This window comes from Podarcis liolepis (genome assembly GCF_965112155.1).
Source record: "Podarcis liolepis genome assembly, chromosome: 3".
NCBI lineage: Eukaryota > Metazoa > Chordata > Lepidosauria > Squamata > Lacertidae > Podarcis > Podarcis liolepis.
In genome coordinates, this window is record NC_139557.1 from 44,753,536 (window position 1) to 44,779,574 (window position 26,039).

Genomic DNA, 26,039 nt, shown 5'->3' on the forward strand with positions numbered 1-26,039 from the left:
GGAATTGGGAGAGGGGAAATCATGATATATCATGATTGCATGATTATAGAAGTGGGAAACAGATAAAGAAACTTATCTTCCTCTCTCATCATATTCAGACTCATTTCTCCCACGCAACAGAAGAAACTAAGGAAGTGAACCAGAGTTTTTATAAGCAAATCCCATTGGCTGCAATCTCAAGGTCTGCATGGCTCTCAAAGTAAATGTTATGCAAGCTGCTACTTATACTTCCTCTCCGTACAAAATATGGAAATCTGTAGGTAGAATCTTGAAGCAGTATTTGGCAGAGCACGTTTATAGAGATTTGACTGCAGCTGTCATTATGGGCATGTTCTTGGTGAGGGGCTGAAATAGCCACAGGTTTTTCTTGCATTGGGAAAAAGCCTATGAACCTCCCTGCCACTTTTCCATTAAAAAAACAATCAATTAACAGGTTAATATAGTATGCTATGCATGGAACATGCTCACGCTCCTAATTCTTTATAGCCCTCAGTACATCAGTGCTTTAGCCTGCTGCAACATGCCCCACCTCCAGCCAAGATGTTCGACAATTATGCAGTTTACTAACATGCGTTATATCCAATTATGTCCTTCCAAGGATGGAAGGCTCTTCAATGCTGTGGAAGCTTCAATCAGCAGGACAGACAATGAGGCTACTTTGGCAATTCCACGCAATTCCAGTCTGCACCAGAGTTGGGGGGTCCTTTGGAACAGCACAGAAGGTGGTGCAGGGGTCTGCTGGATCTACAACAGTCACTTCCCTCCCCATCTAACTGACATAAGTCTCTCTTGAATCATAGTACCTTATGTTAGTGGAGGGTCACCACTAGCTACAACCTAGTACGATCCAATGTATGACTTTATGGAAAAGCAGAGAGAGTGTCATTTCTTTCCTACTGGTCTCTCTAGCCAACTAACAAAAAGTGACTGGTGTTGTTTGGGAATTCTAGGAAACAAAAAATATAGTGCAGTTTTGAAATCAGAGGTTAAAGTCAGTGTTGCTGTGAAAGGTTCAGTCCATCATCTTGATTCAAAATGGTGCCAAACATAACCAAACATAGACAAAACCTGCTCCTTGATCTCAGAACCACCATGTAAATTTGGCTGTGATATCTTACTAGGTGTCCAAATGCATAGAGAAGAGACGGAGAGACAACCAACTTTCCAAAATATGTATCTGACGCAGTCATTTGTTCCCCCAGCAAACTAACAGCCAACACATTGTAATGTTCTTCACCGGACTCCAACAGTCTTTCTTCTTCCTGAATTTAACTTGTTTGAGCATAGTCCTTTATTTCCATCTACTAAATACTGCCACCAACAAAGGTCCGTATATTTAAAGCTATGGTTTTCCCAGTAGTGATGTATGGAAGTGAGAGCTGGACCATAAAGAAGGCTGATCACTGAAGAATTGATGCTTTTGAATTATGGTGCTGGAGGAGACTCTTGAGAGTCCCATGGACTGCAAGAAGATCAAACGTATCCATTCTTAAGGAAATCAGCCCTGAGTGCTCACTGGAAGGACAGATCCTGAAGCTGAGGTTCCAATACTTTGGCCACCTCATGAAAAGAGAAGACTCCATGGAAAAGACCCTGATGTTGGGGAAGATTAAGGGCACAAGAAGGGGACGACAGAGGACAAGATGGTTGGACAGTATTCTCGAAGCTACCAACTTAAGTTTGACCAAACTGTGGGAGGCACCATGGAGTCACGAAGAGTTGGACACGACTAAACAGCAGCAACAACAAATATTGCCAGTCACAATATTCAAAGTCATTATTAAGAATGTATCCTAACAGGCACTACCCAATTTTCTGGCAAAAGCCTACCCAAACTCATTTACATGCAGTAGTTAAGTCTGCATTTTTGCCACCTGAACTACCATATTCCTCTGAGTCCTATTTAAACAGCTGTTAGGAGATTTTACATGCAACATGACATCAAGTAATTAAAACTGTTGCTTGAACATTATTACTGTAACATTACATTAGTTAACTTGTATGCCTGAAATTTCTAACCTTAAAAATTAAACACAGTTATTCAACTTATATAGTCCATGCAGGATTTCAGATAAAAAAGAAGAAGTGTTCAACTTGACTGGGAGAGAGTGAAAGTTCTTATACTGGAGGTATGCTACCTCAGTGGAAGAATTCTGAGGCATTTTACAGGAGCTTATACAGAACTCTGGGTAAGGCTGCCAGGATATGCTATCACCATTCCTGAATGAAAATTCACTTATTGCTTCTTTGTGGTTCTGCATTACAAGTGATGGATAAGCTGTCTTCCACTTTCTTGAGCTTTCTGCTGAGGAGCTCTTAATAAGTTTCCAAGAACCCCCAGGATTCCTCAAAGCAAAGTTTGAAACCACTAATTTAACAGGCCCATTTGCTTTTAAAACAAACAAAACCACCCAAAGCTGATACCTGAGTGATAAAATACATTATAGAATATGAAGATTCATTCTGACCTTTTTAGATAAAAGACACTTCAATGACACAATTTCTGCCAAGAACTGCAGTCTCTCCATTCCCCCTTCATAATTGCTAATAATTAAATGTTATGTTTTAAATTCTAAAAACTGTATTATTGTAGACATAGCAGTAGCTGAAAACTGTTGTCCAGACAATGCCAATCTTTAAAATGTTCACATTTTAAGTCAGAGTAAGCACATCCGAACAGAAATAATCATGGCTAACGAAGACAAGACTTCACCTCTGCTATGAAGGGATGAGTGTTTGCAGCTCAATCTGTACCTGCCTATCTTAGGGCCAAACTAGACCATTCACGTTGTTTTAAATTATTTTTAAATGGCCATTCATGCAAATTGTCAGAATGGAGGAATGGGCACTTTCCCCTAAGGTAATTAGTAGGTGGGTAGGGGTTTTTAGATTGGGACCACAATAAGGTAAGGGTTAAAGCCCCTCTACTTATCCCAGTCTGGGACCCTGAGACTGCTATTTCCTAGGGGACGGAATCACACTTTCCCTCCATACCTAAAATTTACTGTTAAAAAGCCATCCACACCATTTCAGTTCCCCAATCCTCCTATATACTTTTCCCATGCTAGCAACTGCACTGCCAGACATAACTTCATGTCAGTCTCATAGCTACCTGCAGGTTCTTTTTTGGCTTATCCATGTCTATGATATCAATGTCCTGCTTAAAAAAAAAAATCTCACACACTACACATCAATGTGAATGTTACTGATATAAAAGTATCCCTGGTGAAGGTAAAATTGTGTTGTAAGCCCTACAATATGCTATGGCAGGGTCAGCCAGCATAGTGTCCTCCAGAGGTTCTTGGGACTACTGTGCCCATAATCCCTGACCGATAACCATTTGGACAGGGGGTGATGGGCGTTGTCACCCAACCACACCCGGAGATCACCACATTGACACCACATTGAATGACTACAGGCTTTATCAAGAGAGCACAAACAATGTCTGCTGCCAAAAGGCCCAGTGCCTATGAGATTGCTGGGGATCCTTCCCTAGAGATCCTCTTCTGCTTTAGTTTTACCTTAATATAAGCTTTTTGCCCCAAAATTTTAGATCCTTTGTGGATCATTCCCTTGACCCAAGGCTTCTAAAGAAAATTGCGTGTTTACTTTTCCTCATCACAAGCTTCCCTGGAATTTATCCTAAAATAGCCAATGTTTTATTACATAAACAGAGTTATTATGATGGAAAAACAACATGTTAAATGATGTTTTCTTCAACTGAGAACTCTCCATTGCACCAGCAATCAAGGCCAGCCTTAAAACTAGCTTTAGATTTGGTTCTAGAAGTCTGGGCAAAAGAAACCAGCCAAATATGGGCCCCACACTTTCTTCTTCTTCCAAATAAAGGCCCAAAGAGGCATTGATTTGGTGGTAACCACTTACCTCCAATGATGTTAGAACCCTGCTGACTTCTGCAATGCGTTTCCATATATCTCCATCTAAGATAAAGCATATTAAAGCTTTATACCTCTGGAAATATTTTTTTAGATTGGAAGAAGAATTCCACAACTAGAATAGCACTCCTGGGATTTGGTAATCCAGGAGATTAATCAAATCATTTAGGCTGAAAAATGTTTTGGACAAGCATTTCCTATGCTTTATTATCTAAACAAAAATTTGCCCATACACCTACACTTATGACAGCTAGTCTTAATCAGTAGCAATCTGCCTTGGATTGCCATTGTCCTTACCCTTAACAGTCCATGAGAGGAGAGAGGGAAATCACACACAAGATAAATTACTTCCTCTCAAAGGCTGAGCCATTACCATGATTACCTAATTTGCCCAACCTTCCAGAAAGACAAAAGCCAAACCTTCCATTCATTAGTTTCACTTGGTCAAGTCCCTTTGGCAAACAGCCTCTGGAGGGTGAAGATCCCCAGAATTATCTCCATCTACATTAAATGTACTTAGGCATTCAGCTGCAGATACCACAAATGAAAGAAATTCTCACAATTTAACAATAGTGCTGCCTACTGTTATGCATTCCATCCATTCCCTAACTCCATGCTTCTAAACACAGGGTGAAGTAAGTCCCCACACTTATGCACTTGGATCATCACAACCTGTAAATTTAGCATAGGAGACTATGGTTTATTTCCCTTCCTTGATTGTTTTGATTGCAAGAAACATAGTTAAATGGTGGTGCAGGATAATGTTACTTTGCAAGGGATTGCCATCTTCCACACACTTATGTAGTAATAAGTCCTATTGAACCCAGTAAGACTTGCTTCCAAATAGACACACACAGGATTGCACTGTAAATTATCTTTCAGCTCTGATGACCTTGGAGGTCGGTGGTTCGAATCCCCGTGATGGGGTGAGCTCCCGTTGCTCGGTCCCAGCTCCTGCCAAACTATCAGTTCAAAAGCATGCCAAAAAGTGCAAGTAGATTAATAGGTAGGTACCACTCCGGCAGGAAGGTAAATGGCATTTCTGTGCGCTGCTCTGGTTCGCCAGAAGTGGCTTAGTCAGGCTGGCCACATGACCCGGAAAAACCGTCTGCAGACAAACACCGGCTCCCTCGGCCTGTAAAGCGAGATGAGTACTGCAACCCCAGAGTCCTCTGTGACTGGACTTAACTGTCAGGGGTCCTTTACCTTTATCTTTTTAAAACATTCATTTAGAATATAACTGAAAGAACAACATCCAGGTACTTATCTTAAAATGAAACGGTCAAGTCAATAACTTCTATTGCCCTCCCGTACCTTTCCCTCTGGCTTCTGGTAGGTAGCCGTGTTGGTCTGACGCAGTCGAAATAAAATAAAATAATAATAATAATAATAAATGTCTAGTAGCACCTTATAGAGCAACTAAGTTTGTTCTGGAATAAGCTTCCGTGTGCATACACACTTCTCTGGCCGCACAGACACACCAGCACATTACAGGTTAGGAGGGTTAATCTGGAGGCCATCTTTGGGATCTCTCCACAAGCCTGTGATTATATATGTGAGATGGGATTCTGTAGAAAAAGATAATGCTAAAGCTGTTGAAACAGTCTCTTTGTTAAGCAGTGCTTTTTTTCTGGGGGGACGCAGGGGTACGCATACTCCTAAACATTTTGTGAATCTAAGTTTGGCCTCACTGAGGGGCAGTATTTCAATATGAGTAGGAAAATGAGAGTACCCCTAAACATTTTTTAGACTGTTGTTAAGTTAATGGCTCTAGTCATGTCTGTTAAGTATCTTTTTGCATAGCTAAGGAACTGGACTTGTGTGACCATAGAAAATAAAGAGCTGGAGCTCTTTCAAGAAAGTGGGTTGAGGGAGGGAGGCCTTTCCCTAGCTGGAGGTTATACCATTCAGAGTGTTGAAGCTGTATAAAGCAGCAAGAAATTCTGAACTGGGCAGGGAAGAGACAGTAGAGGCTTGACATGCTTTCTGAGCTGAATCCAAAGCTATGGCTTGGAAGTGGGGTCCTATAAAATTAATGGGGAGCAAGATCTGTTAGAATGTTAAAGCCAAAGACCTTCCATCCTATGCTAAGCCTTTATATGTGTATAAATAAAATCATATAGCATGAAGATAGAAGGATCTGAAGTGATCTTCAGTGTAAGAAAATGAAAAATTACATATGTAGTGGCACCCCCTGAAATCTCTTACACTGCTCAAAGATTAGGGTGCACACAATTTTATATATATACATTTCAGAGATACAAGGTCTAAAAAATTTCAATTTAGTTTTGTAGTTCTTAATTAAAGGGATCACAAATATATGAATGTGCATTTTGCATCTCTCTTCCTCATATGAAGGAAGGAGGTACGCATTATTTACTGGGATCTTTTAGGAAGTTTACTATGTGTCACAGAAATGTGAAGTGACACATTTGAATGTATCTCTCTGTGAAAAAATGCTTCTGCTTGTGGCATATAGGGAAGCTAGTGGGTCTAGAGCAGGCGTGGCCAAACTCGGCCCTCCAGCTGTTTTTGGACTACAACTTCCATCACCCCTAGCTAACAGGACCAGTGGTCAGGGATGATGGGAACTGTAGTTCAAAAAGAGAGCCAAGTTTGGCCATGCCTGGTCTAGAGACTTACGCATTGTAATCCTCACGGTAGATCGAGTCTGTACCGTTTAGAATGTCAGACAGAGAAAAATGAACACGTCTGATTTTAAAATAATGTCTATTGTTCCAGTAATTGCACAAAGCATGACTGAATTTTATCAGTTAGAGAGGATTATGCACCTTTATGTAAAAGGTTTTATTGGGTTTGCAGGGACTCCAAACAACAATGGCAAGCAAATAATATTTAGAAAATTACAGTAGCTATTACAGCTTGGACTTGCAACGTAATATTGTCGTCTACAGTGCTTCTGTTCAGACTTCCAACCACTCCATTACAGTGCCTGCAATGGTCAGTCAGCATTCCATGCCCCTTGAGCCCACCTAGTCCTCCATAAGCTTTTTTGGGCTCCCCACCACTACCTTCAAGGTTATGTGTCTAAATATCTTCTGTACTTCTGCAAAACCTAGAGGTCCCCTCCCCAACCTGCTGATATCAGCCTCCTCTGTGTTGATGGCGCTGACCGGCTACGTAAGAAGTAGAGACACACAGAGAACTGAGTGCACTATTCACGTATATACTAGACTTGTCAATACTTTGAGATATTTCAATTGTTCCTTAGTCTTCAGGCAAAAAGCATGTGATCAACACATTTTTATTGTACATTATATTTGTAATTACAGCGGTTAAATGTCTGCTTCTTACGTGCCATAATTTAAACTCAGAGCTCAGGCCTCATTAAACATCTCATTTCAAAAGCCTACTAATAGCTTTTCTTGATATTCCACTGAGCATGACAAAAACATGACAAATTTTTCTCCATAGCTACCTTCATTTAAATATTATAATTAATCCCATTATTTATTTGATATGATAGGAGAGGGTTTTTTGGTTTAATTGTTGCAGTCTAAACTCTGTTGTAGCATTCGAATAACATCTGTACTAGTTGGTAGTAAGAATCGAGACCACAGATAATTAAATATTTATTTATACTTCTGGCTTTGATAACAATCTGACAAGTTTTGGCAATAAGTTAATAAGGAATATGTGAAATATGGGGTGGATGGGAAGTTGTATGTAAAGTAAGAAGATATTCTTTATTCTATTATGTTAGATAAAAAAAATTCTTTCTTTTGGTTGATTTGTTTGATATTTTTGTATTAATGGATGATGAAGAATGTTTCTTTTGTTTATTTCAATTAAACAAATAAAATTATATAAGTATATAAAAAGGAGAGTTCACAGCTGAAAACCTTCAGACTTAAAGCAGCTACAAAAATTATCAGTGTTCATTTTCTTAAGCTTCATGGTTTAGCCAGTGGTCCTCTATCCAATATGATCATTAAGACAAATGGCAGTAGGAACAGGAAGAAACTGTTCAGTAAGAGAAAGGCTAGAAAACAAGATGAGTGCCACCTTAATTCCAATGGCTAGTATGATAGTCCTGCTGCTTTGAGATAAATGAAATAACCAGCAGGTAGGGTAAATGTGTTAGTATCATTAAAAACTGAGTAATTAAACTCCATTCTATTTTGATTTGCCAGTTTGCCAAGCACTCTTTCCCTGAGTTATGAATAAAGTTAAGATCCTACATTCCTGTGCAATGCTTCCCAATTTGGTCATTAATTGCAATAGATGAGGTGGGGAGATAGAGTTAAGAAGTTATGTTTTGGTTATAGAGTTGGTTAAAGTACCCCTAGTTGGTTAAAGACCCCTAGTAGCTAAAACCACGATCTGCTGCCACCACCGAGTGTGAATTCAGTCATCGACATATTCTTTACCTTTCTGAAATATGAGCCTGCACACATATGCAGGGCTCTGGCAGTAGCTGTAGACTATCCTGCACGGCTGACTGTGTGCTCGGTTGTATAGCTACAGCTATAAATGCTGCCACTTTATCTCATTGTAAAAATGAGTAATAAGTATTTTCAGGTTCACCACCTTCAGCATTAAGAAAGCCTTAAGAAAATGGCTCTGTGCATTGGTTTCCCACTTTGCCTTAAAAGTGACTTTTTCAAGCCAGTATCATTTGACTGATATTTTACTTCTTTACTGTATTAAAACTCTAACCATGTATGTGTTTCAACAGCAGCATCTGAGTACAGTCGTGAAATACAAATTAGTCATTCCAGCCCCATTAAACACAAAACCGCTCTAGGACCATCTCAAGTGATCTGAAAGCATACAAAATACAAAACAACGACTCAACTGACAATTGCTTTGATGCAGAGATCAGAGCCACAGCCCACCAATTAGAAACCACTGTATTTCCAGCATGTGTCCCTGGTTCAGAAAAGGGCAAGCTATTAAATCTGTATACTTTGTCCTTTTGGTTGCACTATTCTCACCCAAATCACAGGAGGTGTTATTATATCTACCATTCCTTCTGCACCTCCACTTTGAACAACAATTTATGGAAAGGAGAATTAAGTGATGGATTGGTTGCAGGTCCTCCAAAATACTCATGTGAATCGTCTGGCTTTCCTCCTCAATGTATGTCATCCTTGTGCCAATCTTCTTTAGTTAGTTAGTTAGTTAGTTAGTCAGTAACTAAAGTTAGTCAGTAGTCTAACACTGTATAGTACTGGCAGAGTGATGCCACAGACAAAAATGGCAAGACATCACCTTCAGGTAAAGAATAAAAGGCTCCCCACCTTTAATTACTTTTACTCAAGTAATAAGATCGTCTTTTAGTCACTGCAGTCCATTCCTAATTTGAGTACAAAAGCATCAGACTCTTTACAGGACTACCTAATTTATATATTATAAATATATTAATAAAAACAAGACCTACGTAAACAATGATAATTAAGCTCTGTGTGCTGCTCTCTTACAAAGAGCCCAAATTAAGGTTAGATTTGCAGAAAAGGACAAGCTGTTTTAATCACCAGAGGACCTTGTCCCCTGATAGCTTCATATTGTTAAAGCACTGTACAACTTAAATTCAAATAATCTCACAGGGGAAACAAAATCATCCTTTCAAAAAGCATATTCTGGTGTATAATTATGCAATGATGAGTTTTAATTACATTAAATTCATATGCTGAGTTCTAGATTAAAATTGCAAAGGATAAATTTAACCTTGGTTAATTCCACAGGAATAAATTGGTCTTCAACAGGCAAAGAGTTAATATAGAGGGGAACACATGTAACATCTCACTTACACTGATAAATCATTACATTCAGGAAGATACGGCAGCAATATTTCTCTATAAACCGGGGGGATCTATCTACTATCTACTATAGTTCAGTGATTGGAGCCTCAGATCAAAAAAAGCTCATCTTCGTTTAGTGCCATTCACACAATTTTAGGGTAATACAAGCAACAACAAAAATATCACTGCTATTTAAGGGTTTGCAGTCTAAATTTTAAAGTGAAGTGAAGACAGAAAAAGGTGTGAGGGGAAGGGTAATAAGGGAAGGATGAGAGGAAATGCAGTTCAATGTAATTAAGTTTCATTTCAATGGCTTTGCAGTAAAGGCTTGTTTTTTTTAAAAAAAAAAAGGAATGGGGGACATAATACACAGGAGGAAGCTTTGGGGTAAAGGACCAAAAAAAGAGAATTGGTAGAATTGTTTAAGAAATAAGATATGGAGCAGCTGAGGGCAGGAGAGCTGACTGAGCAAAGGCCTCAAATATAGCTTTATATTCAGCATACCAGATTAAATTGTCCAGCAGCATCTGACAAAGAGAACTGAAGCTCAAACCAGCTGTTTCATGATTCCATCTCAAGGTCTACCTCTATGACAACAAAAATCTAACAAAGCAGTTCTCAAGCTTCCCTCTTCCCACACATCACGGATCATTTGAGAATGGCTGGGGGTCTTCGTAGATCACTTAATGATTTTTGTTTTATGATTCAAAGCACATGCCTTACTAATACAGTAGAATCATTTCCTATGCGTGGGTTTCAGATACGAAAATCATGTACAGTGGTACCTCTGGATGCAAACGGGATCCGTTCCAGAGCCCTGTCCGCATCCTGAAGCCAATGCAACCAGCGTGCGCGGGTCGCGATTCACCGCTTCCGCGCAAGCAACTGACGTCATTTTGAGTGTCTGTGCATGCGTGAGCGGCGAAACCCGGAAGTAATGCGCAACCTGAAAATGCTTAACCCGAAGCCACTTCAACCCGAGGTATGACTGTATAAACTAATTCTTGGAGCCACCCTGTGGCTAGAGAGTAAAAGGGAGAGAGAAGTCCTAGTACTCCAAGCAAGCAAGACAGAGAGGTTAAAACAGGCATAGGCAAACTCGGCCCTCCAGATGTTTGGGGACTACAGTTCCCATCATCCCTGACCACTGGTCCTGTTAGCTAGGGATCATGGGAGCTGTAGTCCCCAAACATCTGGAGGGCCAAGTTTGCCTATGCCTGGGTTAAAAGCTCTTTCTTGCCTTGGGTAACCCAAGTGGACCTGACACAAAAAAGAGATTTTAAGCTCCTGCTTTGCTTGCTAGGCAAGGCTCTCTTGGCACATCAGCTCTAGAATCCTAAGGCTGATTTGTATGCCCAGAGCTGGCATACTGAGCAGGCCTTGCCCTGCAAGCAAAGTGAATCCTGATCGCACCTGATGCAAAAAGGGCTTTTGAGCTCTCCTCATTGTTTGGATTTAACTTGTGCAATTTTAACCAGACTGTTTTCAACCTTGTATGGTTGAAATTGTGCAAGTTAAATGTAAGATGAGATCATACTATATTTCACAACCACAGTCTTGCCTTTCTAGAGCACCAGACATGCCTGCTTCTGTGATGAAAGTGTTCTATAACCTTTTCATGAACTACCTGAATGGAGTTCACAGACCACAGTTTGAGAACCTCTCTAAGACATTCTATGGATGCTTTTCTTCTGTTTCTTTCCTTTTAATGTGTGTTCCTCTGAGGGCTGCTTTAAATGTAACTTTTACCAAGTAGCAGAATAATCAGCACCTGCCATGCTATAAAAAGATCAATTGCTGTATGTGAAGTTGAATTAAAACTGCTGTGTAAGGTGGATGGCTGGGTCAAAATGGGCCTATTCTGTGAATTAAAATGTTGGCTATTGTCTGTATTCCAAATTATTCTGCCCTCCCTCTTTGATGTATACCAAATGATTTTCAAGTTTAATTTCCTTTTGCCTTCCCCTTGCTCTGAGCAACCCTGTCAGACTCCAGTGAGTGTGCAATATGGGATAATTATGCTAACAAGATCTGTAAAATGTAATTACCTTTTCCCAGGACAACCTCTGTACTGACGTTCTAATAATGTACACTTACATAAAACTTAAAATGCAGCTGGAAGCTTTTAAACATAAGGGGATGAGAAGTAATTCCAAACCAAGAAAAAAGGCATCTCCAGCGTGACTCATGACAGTAAAAGTTTACATTTTTGTTAATGCTCAAATGACCACTTGACAGAAACCCTGCTAACAATCACTGTGAGCAAACTGTGAGCAAAACAGCTATTTGAAAATGATCTACATGCCTATATAAGATAGGAACCCCCCCCCTTTGTTATCTGTTTTCATACACAAAAGAAATTGGATTAGTTAAAAAGTCTTACTTTTCTTTTGCTACACCTGAATCTAGGTTAATAGTAACAATAATTTATTATTTGTACCCCAGCCACTCTGGGCAGCTTCCAGCATATATAAAAACATAATGGTTATATTTCCACCAATTAATCTATTTTTTTCTGGGTTATTAAAATGTCTGCCCAGACAAAACCCTAATAGGTATTCAAACGGAATTATTTTGATATAATGCAAAGGGGAAGTTATGGAAACCTACCTGAAGAGCTACAATAATTGCTACATGTTCATGTCAAAAAACTGATTGTGGATCTTCATGAACATCAACAGGTTTGGAAGAAATGAAGGGATTGGAAAGCAGCAGCTACTAGAGTTGTTTACCAGTCACGCCACAATAGTTCTACAAGTGTACAGGGTCAGGACAATGTCTGGTTTGTGATGCTGATATTTTGGATGTTCACAAGCGAAATTTGGATGTAAGAGTTTTCATGATCTCTCTAGGACAATACTGTGTTTTAGCGAAAAGCTTACCATTAGGACCTTCATAAAAGTCATTATGGGACAAACTGTAGGACCCACAGAACATTTCAAATAATTGGACCAAATAACCTAATAAAGGATAATGAACACTGTGGGATGGCTGAAATTAAATTAAATTAATCCTAAAGGTAGTGGTGAAGCAAAAAGGGGTAATATTATTGCATTCACATTTTTAAAAAACAACAACCAGTAATTTAATGTTGCTGATCCCTAATCTGAAATGTTATCATCTTGTCCTTTTCTTCTCTATTCCTTCTACAATACAGAAATGCTGAAAAGAAGCAACGTAATTGCAAGTTTGTGACTTTTTTGTTTCTAGAGAGGAAAGAAAACTGTTAATAGGAAGGAGGAAAGAAAATCTTTACGTGCCAGCATCAATAACCAATATGAAAGCATTATTTACAATATAGAGGATGCACTTATGACAGCAATTAGAATAATTTCTACATATAAGAATTACAAGAGCTGCCAGCAGATTCCTATCACATTTGTCATAATTACCTTTCTAGGAAAACTGTTACCATATAAAGTGGCACCCATATAAATGTACCTAACTACTTCACCTCAAGGTGCCGTTTTAAAAAAAGACAGAGAAAATTAAGATTTTATAGTCTTTTACATCAATTTATTGCTTACTTCGCAAAACATTGTCTGGCAACTCAGTTTAAAGGCTTTCTTTTCTCTAACTCACAACTTTGCAATAAAGCAAAGATTTCAGTTGCATGTCTATCTACCTGTTGTTTTTTCCTTAAGTTAATACTGAAGAAGCAAAAAGCACAATTTAATTTTAAAGGAAAAACAAAAGTACAATGCCTGGGTGTCAGAAGAATTCTGTAATATTCCACTGTATTAATTTTGCAGTGCAAAACACACAAAAAGGTTTGAGAAGAAATATTCCACCACCCACTATGCATGTCAGAGGACAAAACCCTTTGCAGGTTGAAGGCCTATCAACATTTGCAAGCAAATGTCATGGAAACGAAAGCTCTCTCCATGGTAACATCATCCCTGGAACAGCACCTAGCCACAACAACATCGAACATACTGTGACCTTGTCCCGGAGCATAACATGTTTTTTTTATTCTTCAAACTACTCACAATATTCAACGTGCCTGACAACTGTACAAATTTAATCCATTAAATTTCAAATACGCCAGTTTCAGTCTGAAGTTGAATATACACAAGAGGAAGCTGATGAGCTGTTATAAAAGACAAGCGTGAAGAAAACAAGGTGTTGACAAAAGTTATTTATCCTTGGTCCTTAAAGTATCAAAGCTTCGGTACATGTTTCAGCTTGACTCATAAAGTATACCAGGGCTCTCTCTGTGGTGCAATACTACAGAGGGGTATGGAATATGGCATTGGGCACAAAATTCACTCCTGGGACTCTAAGCCCCAAACCCTCCCCCACTTTTTAAAAGCCAGTTTCTAGCTGCCATAGCTTTTAAAGGTATGCTTGAAAGTATATGAACAAAGCTTGCTAAAATCTCAAAAATCAGAGATATGATTCAATAAGATATTCAGAGGTTGGCTTGAGGTGGTGGGTGAGTGGGTGGGGTGGAGATCTCCGGCATTCTTGTCCTTGTCACCATGACCAGGAAAGCCAGAGTTCTGCAAAATTATTATTATTTTGCAACCAACAACTTCCTTCCAGGTTAAAAAAACCTAATCTTTATTTGCAGCATTCAACCACTCAATTATTTTTAGTTTACATAATGTCTACATGTGACAGAATTCACATTTTGAGACTTGGGGTTGCCGCGGGACATCATTTCGATTTCTTTATACGCATGGATCTAGCAAAGCGATTGTTCCAAAGTTATAAATATCACGAGGATGATGACTTGCTAGAAACTTGCACGTTGTCATCCACAACTTAATAAACTCTTACCTTTCAGGGCTTTTGAAACTACAGAGAACATTTGTTCAATATGTTTATTATCCTTCCTTCTTCGGTAATAATAAAAATAACAATAATAAAACCTCAAGGCAGCTTGCACAAGAAATCCATATAGATGAACTAGCTCAATATGAAGATTAGAGCTCGGCTAATGATTTACTATAAATAATTTATGACAAGTTTAGCTCCCTTTCATTTGCAGAATATTCACAACCTGATCAGTCTGCCCAAACATGTTCTGAAATGTCTATGAATATTTTAGTTCTGAAATGATGGCAGGTTTTAAAAAGCCAAGTCTCTTGTGCTTTACATGACAAAGCAACCGAACTGCACTGTATCGATTCTGGTCTGTAACTAGGTGCTCATGCACACACATGTAAGCCACTCTTCAGGTATACTCTAATCATGTTTGGGGAACACATGATGGGGAGGTGTGGGAATAAACAAGCTAGCTCTGCCCCCTGCTTCCATTCTGTGCATAATGCCCACAAGTTGCAGGGCAATCTTCTCAAGTGGGGTTCTTCCTGCACTTCTAGAGGCTCCATGCACATTTTAGAAACCCACCATCAATCAAAGCCTTAACCAGTCCACACACAAGGATCACTTTCTGCAAATTACTGTGCTGCTACAGAATAGACAAGTACGAACCAACTTATATAGGGAACCCATTGACCCATGTTTACCTGCTTCTTCTAGCTTCCACCCAGAAAGACAAAACCGTTGTCTACACCCAAGTGCTACAATATAATCACATCTGTTCAGATCCTGCTCTGGACGGTAGGACTCAAACCGATGGCTTGAATTTACAAGAAAGGAGATTCCAACTAAACATCAGGAGGAACTTTCTAACAGGAAGAGCTGTTTGATAGTGGAACTTGCTTCCTTGAAAGGTGATGGACTCTCCTTCCTTGGAGGTTTTTAATCAGAGGCTGGATGACCATCTGTCATGGATGCTTTAGTTGAGATTCTTGCATTGCAGGGGGCTGGGTCCCTTCCAATTCTACAATTCTGTAATTCTCTGATAAACTCCCCAGCACCCCAATTCCACTTGACCTCTTTCCTTTATTGTGGGATGTTCTTATCACTAGAAGCACTATAGCACAGAAAACTCAAAAAGTATATCAGTGGCAGCAACAAAACATAAAATAGCACATTTCTGGGAAACTAATGCCATCTGTAGACATGCTATTTCCTGAACAATGTTAAAAATGCTAATGATGTTCAAGTTTACAATACCACTGAGAACCTTATTATAACAGCAGAAAATATCTACTAAAGTTGTATGTCTAAAATGTCTCAAGTTATGGTACAAATATGTACCATGGGTGCTAATATTCAGTATATGGTGAGAAATATAAGCTTGAATGTTTTCTCTTTATTTTTAAAATACATTTTTAGAAAAGAGTTATTGGCAGGACTTCAATTTAGGTTTGATACAAAAACCACTGTGAGACCCTAGATTCTAGGGGAGTCCCCACTCCACAGGAACTGAGTATAAGATTGACTGGTAGCACATTTGTATGTGTATTGGGAACATTTATAATATCCCAGTGCAATGTATAAGGTACCCTTACTCCCAACCAATAAAAAAAATCCTCCCATTTATATTGTGTTTGCCTGTCTTCATTTTTTCTTCAAACAGCTCTTCATATAAAGGGGTCATACATATCTGCATAGGACATTAATCAATTGACACTGATTGCAGGCAGTGGGTATTACAGTGATATCAATATTAAATAATAATAATGCAAGGACATCTACTTCTAATAATGGTAAGTAAAGCCAAATCTTAGCTTTGCATGCACAGTTTCTAATTAACATTATTGAAAAATCTCTTGCCAGCTCACATAATAGTTTTCTTAAAAATCATAAAGAACTAAGAAACATAGAGCACCAATTATACCCTAGGAGGTGGTTTAGGGGAAATTGCTTCTGTGGTGTAGCACAAAACATAACCTTTTGGAGCCATATAATAGATTATTAACCGGTGCAATCTGAAGTGCACTTTTACAATGTGGCACACTGATGAATTTGCCCTGCTTCATTTGGTATGATGTAAATAACTAATAGGTCATTATGGATTCCAGCTAGCTGAGACTGTTAAAGAGTATTATAAAATATTTGTGGCTAAAGCTAACTTTACTCCTTTAAATGTATTTAAAAGTGCTGTGAAAGATTTTCTACTCAAAAGTACAAAGAATTTGAAGGCATATTGAAATTTACTTGCTTATTTCTGGATAATACAGCTAGTTTAATTTAATGAGATGTTGGTTAAAAAGAAAAATTAGGAAAATGCACCATTTTAAAGTGTGGGCTTTTAATGTATTTAAAAGAAATCCTAGATACTGAAACCCTAAAATAACCAAAGGTCAAAAAATGTATTTTGAAACTCGTTCCCGATTAACAACAACAACAAAAATTTCCTTACAGAATGCACATTTCTAATTCATCTTTCTCTATATGGAGTCAGAAATCACTTTAGCAAAGCTTTATAAATGAAAATAAGCTGTCTTCCCTTTTCAGAGGAAGTCAATAATGCTTCTATGCAGTAGGTAAATCAATTTTGCAGAGACTGCTTACTTAAATATCAAGTGGCCTCAAAAGCCCAAAAAGACATCCCACAGAAGGCTGTAATTTCCAAAGCAGCTAGCTTAAATAATTTTCCTTAAGAGTAAGCATTTTGAGTTTCTCTGACCAGTACCATTTAAAAAGAAGCAAAGATTTCTGAAGTATCGGTTTGAACAAAAAAAGGATAACACTTGAAAAAGGGGCATGTGAATGTGAATTTATAAATCTGCAGTATTGCTTAGACTGAAAAATGCTCCAAAAGTAAAAACTATCACGAAATTGGTACAATTTTCCCTATAAGAAAGATTGTAGATTTATAAATAAGTTTGCATTCTCATTGCAGACATAGGCATTTTAAATATCTACTCTCTCCAAACAAGTGGCAGAGCAGAGAAAAGAGATGAGCAGAATAAAAGCAAAGGGTCTGAAAAAGAAAATAGAAGAAGAAATAGAAAGGAAGTAACATCTCATTTTCTGTCCCCACAGTGCGTATTAATGTCAAACTATGTGCACATTGCAGGCAGGACATCTTTAAGCACTTCCCTCTGCTATAATCAAGGCACTTGGCGTATTTTAAATGCTATCAGAAATATCTCTGTACTCTGATAAGGCTATACAGTGGTACCTCTGGTTACAAACTTAATTCGTTCCGGAGGTCCGTTCTTAACCTGAAACCGTTCTTAACTTGAGGTGCACTTTCAGTAATGGGGCCTCCCGCTGCCGCACAATTTCCATTCTCATCCTGGGGCAAAGTTCACAACCCGAGGTAACTACTTCCGGGTTAGCGGAGTCTGTAACCCGAGGTACCACTGTATATAAAATAACAGTACTGGGATGGTCAAACTGTAGTTCAGGGGTCACATGTGGTTCTTTGACCAATCTAACTGTAGCTCTTGAGCCAACAAGGTTGTCTATGCATTTTGGAGTTCCTGGCATCCTCCCTGGCACACAAGGCATCCCCTGCGCTCTGCAACCACTTGGGCTGCAGGTGCCACTGCGGGTACAGGGGACGTCTCAGGAATTCAGCAGACAGAAGAGGTAATTTAAGAGGCAGGCGGTGGGGGGGGGGATTACTATACAGTGGAGAGGGACGAGAATGCTGAAGCAGCATGGGGTGGGGGAGAGAAGCAGCTGCCTAAAGATGTGGAAAGGAGCAGAACGTCACCAGTTTATGGGGCCTTCCCCAATTCATCCACCACCCATGATCTGCAGGCCACACCTAGAAAGGGGGATTATTACTCTGCTCTCTACAAGGGCTTTTCAAAAGGCATTAAAACCTACAGGAGAGAATTAATCTGCACCTACCCTAGAACTTTCCTTTCCACCCATAGCATTAAGGAGGCGTTTGTCTCCCTCCTTCCAAGTTAAAAAAAAACCTTAATCTTTATTTGTAGCATTTAAAAAGGATCTTGTGTAACTATTTCTGCAGGAAATGAGCTGGACCGACCTCACCACCCTGCAGTAACATTTTCTAATTTGATGGTGGAGTTTGCAGTGGCATCTTATCCTCCCTTCTATTCATGCAAGAGTCTTGGGAAATGCCATTTATATACATAAAGTAGCCTAAAGCATAATATTATCAGGATGTAAAAAAAAAAAGCAAGTATGAGGAAGAAAATCTAAATTTAAGCCAGAATGGAAGATATTGTATTCAATGTTAAAGGAGGCATAGCCCTATGAAATGTATCATCACAATAAAGGAATCAACTTGAAGGCCCACTATGATCAAATAAAAAAAAGTTTTATCTGAATACCTTCCTGGATCACAGTTAAGGAGAAATAATCTAACCACGTTAAAATTAAGCAGTCAACAAACCTGACTTTCTGCATTCATCAGAGGAGCTGGGCAAACTGAAATCAGCTGATAATATTGTATATCAATCTAAAAATGAATTAATTTTTAACTACTGTGTAAAGGTTGTGCATATCTCGTGGCTCTCAAACTTTTGATGGTTGGCATCTGTGGCTCAAAAGGTCTGAAACTTTGGCCACAGTGGTAATCTATAGTTCACAAGATCATGTTGGCAATGTGGGCTCTTGTACATAGGAAAGGATATAGACCAGAGAATAATACAACAGCACAAAATTATCCAATTTTCTATGGTGTATTTCCAAAGTCTTAAAGATGTGTACACTTGAAAAACAACATTTATACCTACAAGAATATCTACAAACAGGATGAAAAAGATACACTAAGAGCCTTGTGTCTTCTAAAGTTTTAAACATCACATGATTAGCATTTGCAATCACTAATACATATTGATATAAAAAGATGGACAAGATGTTTCAAAGCTGTCACTGAAAATCAAAGACAGATGCAGCATCTTGAAATATATATGTGGGATGGGTGGCTTTCCAAAAGACTAATTTTTCATTGGTTATATAAACACAGTGACCTAATATGGGTTCACTATGTGTTACAACTTATGGAAAATAATATGAGAGATCTGGCTTCTATCTTTGGGATACAGAGGTCAGACTGATTGCCAACGGTGCTCCAACACTACAAAAGGCTGTACAGTTATCATAAATCCAGACTAGGCTAACTCAAGGTGTCATATAGTTAAAATACTCTCTATTATTATTCTAGCTATAGGTAACACATTAAAAAAATGAAGCAGGACAGCTCCATGCTACTGTCTACTGTACAGTGTCTACTACAACAGAGAATTAACATTTTTCTCTTACAAATGTTCTTTGCAGCAAAGTCCCTGAGATAAAAGAAACTACTTACTATTAACTTGTACGGAAACTGGGGTTTAACACCAAAGCTAATGACATAAATGTCAATTTTTTTATTCATGTTCCTCACAGGTTTATGGGTGATAAATATGTCCTGTATTTAGCCTATTCAAAGTCACCACAATTTGAGGAAAGGAAAGTAGTATTACTACTACTTCCTTTTCATATTTGTTCCATATAATTACCCTTTCTGTTGCTTTTCTGTACATTTAACTGCCAAGTCAATACGTATGCCATTCTTTCTCCCATTAACAAGAATGTCTTTTTGCAGGAGAATTTCCACAATTCAGAAATAAAATAGTAAGCAAGATTTGTACATTTTCATTCAGTGCCAGCTTTTATTTTATCCTTTAAGATAATTTACTCAAACACATTCAATCAAATATTGATAAAGATAGAAAAGTACAAGCAATGTGCTCAAATATTCATGGTCTTTGTATTAAGAAGTGCTTGCGGAAAACTAATAATTTGATAAATTTTTGTGAAGGTTTCAAGATAGACACAGGATACTGCATATCTCAGCCAACGAATTCTTCAGAAAGCCAAAAAGAATGGATTTTAGGGTCAAATAAATAAATATTTGCTTAAATATTTTTCTGGCAGTGAATGATGAAATTCTCAAGAGCACAAGTTGATGAAACCCCCCACCCCATAGCGAAAGCATTATACAGTGATTTTAAAAGTCAAAATCATGGCAACTTACTCCTACAGGCTGAAAAATTAGTCCGTCCACTTCATGACTGACTTCTCTAGCAAAATTTCCCTCAAGAAGCTGTAAAAAACATCAAAGAGTTATTTGGTTTTACAATAATAATAATAGTAGCCATGCCAAAAAATAAGACATAGACATCTACATCAATGCAATAAGGCATTTACTGGAAAACACTGGTTTCCAGCATCTACTACTCACTTCTCATTAAATAAAACAAACAGGTAAGTTTAGAAGATAAGCAGAACAATGAAAGCCATGAACTAATTCCTTTTTTTCTAAAGTTTGCACGCTGACGATTGCACTGCAAGAAGTCATACAGCCAATTCACACTCAACAATCCTCCATAGATAAAGCACATCTTATTAGACATTGTACAAGCCTTGCAACCAAGTGCTCTGACCTCGCCTCCATGAGAGGCAACCGCCAGTAGACCTGGATGATTCCAAGGAAAATGCATAGGAACCATTTTACATATTAACTGTCCCTATACGGGTTGCATTATTTCCCCCCGACTTCATGTGAATGATTGCTGTGTCCAGACATAATAGTAAACAATGATTTACTATTAGTAACTTCTCCCAGCCATGCCACTCATAGCACACTAATGTGGCCAATGTGTTCTCCTTTTTTATAAGTCATCTTGCTTTTGAATATCCTTCCCAACACCACATATTTTTTTATTCCTGTTAGCTTGTGGAACTTGGAAGCTTTTATTTGTGAAGATTTTATTATGAAACCCACAAATATTTTGAGATAGAAGTCTGTTGAGGTGAACATTTTGTTATTAGCAGTTTTATATGATGTCCTCAAAACAAGTCCCTGGAGACAAAAGTTACTTCGCAGCAATCTGTGGGTTGAACAGAACTCTTAAAACCTAGCCCTCATCTGAACTGAAGAATATTTCCATTTTTTTAAAAAAGCACCATAGACTACTGATCTTATTCTGCAAAATATGAAAGGTGAACACCCATGGCAATGGTAAAAAATACACTAAAAACTAACTTACTTTCCTCAAAGATTTTGAAAAAATACAGTGGTGCCCCGCAAGACGAAATTAATTCGTTCCGCAATTTTTGTTGTCTAGCAAATTTTTCGTCTTGCGAAGCACGAAATCCCATAGGAATGCATTGAAAATCAATTAATGCGTTCCTATGGTCAAAAAAAGTCCAAACAAAGCCAAATTTGGTACAACAACAGTTTATTAACTGCTCTTTAAAGTCACACATATTGTAAAGAGCAGTTAAAAAATTTAAGGGAAAATAAATTAACTTTATAAACAAAACATGTCTTTGTTTTTAGTCAAAGAAAAAAAAGTCGCGAGACGTTTTCGTCTTGCGAAGCAAGCCCATACGAAAAATTCGTCTTGCGAGGCAAATCGCGAACGGAAAAACCTTTCGTCTAGCGAGTTTTTTGTCTTGCGAGGCATTCGTCTTGCGGGGCACCACTGTACTAAAATGGCCTCACAAAGCATAATTGATTCAGTAGCTTGCTGATTTAAAGCACACATATACTACAAATACTTGCTGAATGAAATATAATTCACACTAAGGAATATGTCAGTTTCAACCACTGAGCTCAAATGAGCAGGGCTTAAATATACACTCTGTCTCCACCTATCTGAATTCTGAAAGTTTTATAGGGGATATACACATTTTCTAAAACTTTAAGGATGGTAGATTGAAGAGGATGAGGATGCTTTTCAGTGCACTTGAAGATGGGAGGCAAAACTAATCTGGCATCTGGCAATAGATAATAAAATAATCCTTGCAAAGATACATAAATATGATACAATTTTTTGTTCCAGTGATTATGGTATGGTATTTTAGATTAAAAAGGGACGCGGGTGGCGCTGTGGGTAAAACCTCATTGCCTAGGACTTGCCGATCGCATGGTCGGCGGTTCGAATCCCCACGGCGGGGTGAGCTCCCGTCTTTCGGTCCCAGCTCCTGCCCACCTAGTAGTTCGAAAGCACCCCTAAGTGCAAGTAGATAAATAGGTACCGCTTTATAGCGGGAAGGTAAACAGCTGGTGCTGGCTCACCAGAGCAGCTTCGTCACGCTGGCCACGTGACCCGGAAGTGTCTCCGGACAGCGCTGGCCCCCGGCCTCTTAAGTGAGATGGGCACACAACCCTAGAGTCGGACACGACTGGCTGGTACGGGCAGGGGTACCTTTACCTTTATTTTAGATTAAATAAATAAATAAATAAATAAATATAAGACAAAAATAAACCAAGCAATGATTATTGGGACATCTGGGGTGAGCCATAGGTTTTGGTCAGCTTCCCCACCCCAACAGACCATTTTGACAGGTGGCTGGGTCCACCCACATGAACATCTCCTGACATCACCATGATGTCAGGTGGACCAACTTCAGCTATCCCAGCCAAGTTTCCAATTTTGTTACAGGTAACTCTTTGGTATTCAGAGATGGCCTGAGCATTAGACACCATTTTCCTTATGTGTGTTGTCTCTCTCTCATCTTCAGTTCCTTAATTTACCAGTGAGTTCTGAGCAGCAGAGATAGAACGGCTCGAATACAGGTAGATGAAAACACCAAGCACAATCAAATACAAGTAAGAGTTTTTCATACCTTAAGAGCAGGATAAAAATCTAACTTCAAACAAAATAAACAAAGAACAGCAGCAGCAATTTTAAAAAAGAAAACCCTGTTGTATTTCTCCAGTTAAGACAGACATAGAACGAAGCAACTGCAGCATTTCCAGCCTTTGCAACAAATCAGAGTGAAAAACGGCTGCGTTCTCCGCTACTTTTTGTCTTTTTTCTTGAGAGGAGGAAAAGCGAGATAGTACTCCTATTTCGACGACAAAACTGAAGCCCCTACCCCACGCTGCCCCCAGAGAGCTCCTTGCTGAGGTAAAATTTCAACTAGTGCCTTGCCGGTCCACAGCCCCAACTTGCAATGTAATTACTGTGTCTGGCCAGTTTTTTCAACATACTAGGTCAGGATGGCTGTTGGAGAGAAGGAAAGTTCACTGTACAAAACTCTAAAGATAGCACAATGTTATTATCACTAACTATAAATTGCAACATAATTGTGTGGTTTTTTCCTGAAAAAAAGGAAAACAGTATGAAACTGCTGCTCACTAATAGCATCAGCTCACTAATTACTATCCATGATTCATTAGAAGCATTCCAAACCTGATTAATGTCAGGTCAAGTTTAACATATGACGGGGTTTATTAGTAATGCTTTGCTATCCCACAGCTTGTCAGTCTTTCACAGCGAGCACCATCTGTTACATGTAGAAATAAGTCAGAACACCGGTAACTCTGACTTACTGCTAGTCACTAATGTATGCTTTCAAAGTTGTCCAGGACACTTAAACTAATAACATTTGACAGCATTAGAAAGCATGTCTGACATATGTTTGCTTGCTTTAAAGGCTATTCCTACTACTGCATCTTCTTTCATATAAATTGCATGTGATTTTATATAACAATCATGCAAAATGAAACATGCCTGATCTTAGAAGCCTATGTTATTATTATTACTAACTATAGATGAATCACACTCAACATGTTCCAAGCAATTATAAAACATTGTATCAGAGCAGTGTTCAATATACAGATCTGGTTTTCATAATCAACAAATAATCCTAAACTGTAGACCTGGATTTCCAGAATGATGAAACTGCAAATCTAGGAGCATTCCCCACAGTCTCTTTAGTCAGTGCCCTGAGGCAAAATGGTCTCTGCCCAAATGCACCCCTCCCAGATGGACCCTGCAGCCTCTATATTTACATCTCAAAAAAGGTTCTCTCTCCTCCTTGATCTTATAAAGGGGGGAGTTATCAACTGCTCAACTGTTCTTCGGAAACTTTCAAAGTAATTATCTAACAGTAAAGGTAAAGGTAAAGGTACCCCTGCCCGTACGGGCCAGTCGTGACCGACTCTGGGGTTGCGTGCTCATCTCGCTTAAGAGGCCGGGAGCCAGCGCTGTCCGAAGACACTTCCGGGTCACGTGGCCAGCGTGACGAAGCTGCTCTGGCGAGCCGGCACCAGCGCAACACACGGAAACGCCGTTTACCTTCCCGCTATAAAGCGGTACCTATTTATCTACTTGCACTTAAGGGTGCTTTCAAACTGCTAGGTGGGCAGGAGCTGGGACCGAACGACGGGAGCTCACCCCGCCGCGAGGATTCGAACCGCCGACCACACGATCGGCAAGTCCTAGGCACTGAGGTTTTACCCACAGCGCCACCCGCGTCCCAGTAATTATCTAACAGAGCAATCCTAAATTTATCTCCTCATGAGGAAGTCCCACCAATTTTACAATAGAGTGTCCTTTCAGTTGGTTATATACAGAATTGTAGCCAAAACAATTGCAGCCTAAAGAGAATGGACACCTTTTTATCACCTATTCTTTAAATGGCACATCAGTTGAAACCCAGGCAACAGAAATCACATGTTACATTGAACCTGAGAGCAAAAGGGATTAAGAATATGGGTACCTTGTTATATTTAACGCCTCCAAGAAATTATCCCCCATACATGTAATGAGAATATATTAAAGTTTAAACTGAGTGCGCAATCACATTATTAAATTCAGAGAGATAATTCAGTGCCTTGGTGTGTTATTCTTTTAAAAGGTAAAATTCTTCCATTAATTTCCCCAAGATGGTTTCAAGTGCTACTCAAATAAGAAAACCAAACATGTTTTGAGATGATTTTGCTGTAAGATGTTGGAGAACACTTCAAAAGGAAGTGAGATACTTAAGGCATAAAGCACCATTTCAAAGAAAATATTTTTCGGAATTTCATTACTGTGTATTCCAAATGTATCAATCAGAATCAGACAATGGCTGCTTTTGCCCATTCACATTACAAGGACAAACAACAGTGAACATCAGGCTCTTGCACTCTTCCCTCCTACTCTAGCACAGCTGCAAGGAAGAGGCTAGAAACTTCACTTCTGCTTCATATTAAATGCACCTTTTCATGACATCCGGACCCAGATAAACTGTGGTTAAATTATGGCTTGGCTGGAACCAGCAAAGATGTCCCAGTTTATGCTGGGCCTTACAGACCTTACTATATTGCTGGAGGAATTCTCCTGTGGGTTTACTCATGTTTGATTGTTGCTTGCATCAGTAGCTGGCAGAATAAGTTCGGAGTGAGTCATGGGAGACTCCTCTGCTGCAGTAGGGACAAAAGTGGTAAGCTGCCAAATACTTGTGGTGTGGTTCGTATAGCCTGGTTTCTTTGTGCCATTATGACTCTACCAGTAATGCCAAAATTCAAAGCAAGTTTTGAAAATAACCCACCAATTTCATATACTGTTTAAAAGCAACAAGAAAAGGTGCATTTTGGCAGTCTGGAGGTGGTGAACATGCTGGTTTGGAGTAAGAATGCAATATTATTATTATTAATAATAATAATAATAATAATAATAATAATAATAATAATAATAGCTCTGTTCATCGCCTATCCTGTACTATTCCGTGGTACGAGTCCGGCTTTGCTGATCTGCTTTTTCACTTCATTAGCTGAATAGGAGTATTGTACTCTGAGGAATACATGGTGTGAATTCTCAAGTTTGCGTTT

General features: G+C 38.9%; 1 protein-coding gene across 2 annotated transcripts in view; it reads right to left on the reverse strand.

Annotated features, from left to right (window-relative positions):
• Positions 1 to 26,039, reverse strand: part of RNGTT (RNA guanylyltransferase and 5'-phosphatase) — a 117,214-nt gene that overhangs the window by 22,430 nt on the left and 68,745 nt on the right. Inside the window, exon 12 of one of the 2 annotated variants that reach the window (XM_083497560.1) lies at positions 20,466 to 20,534. The exons of the other annotated variant lie outside the window; for it this stretch is intronic. Within the exon in view, the coding sequence (XP_083353686.1) occupies positions 20,466 to 20,534 (69 nt within the window). The remainder of the gene's footprint in view (positions 1 to 20,465; positions 20,535 to 26,039) is intronic. 2 annotated transcript variants of the gene reach the window in all.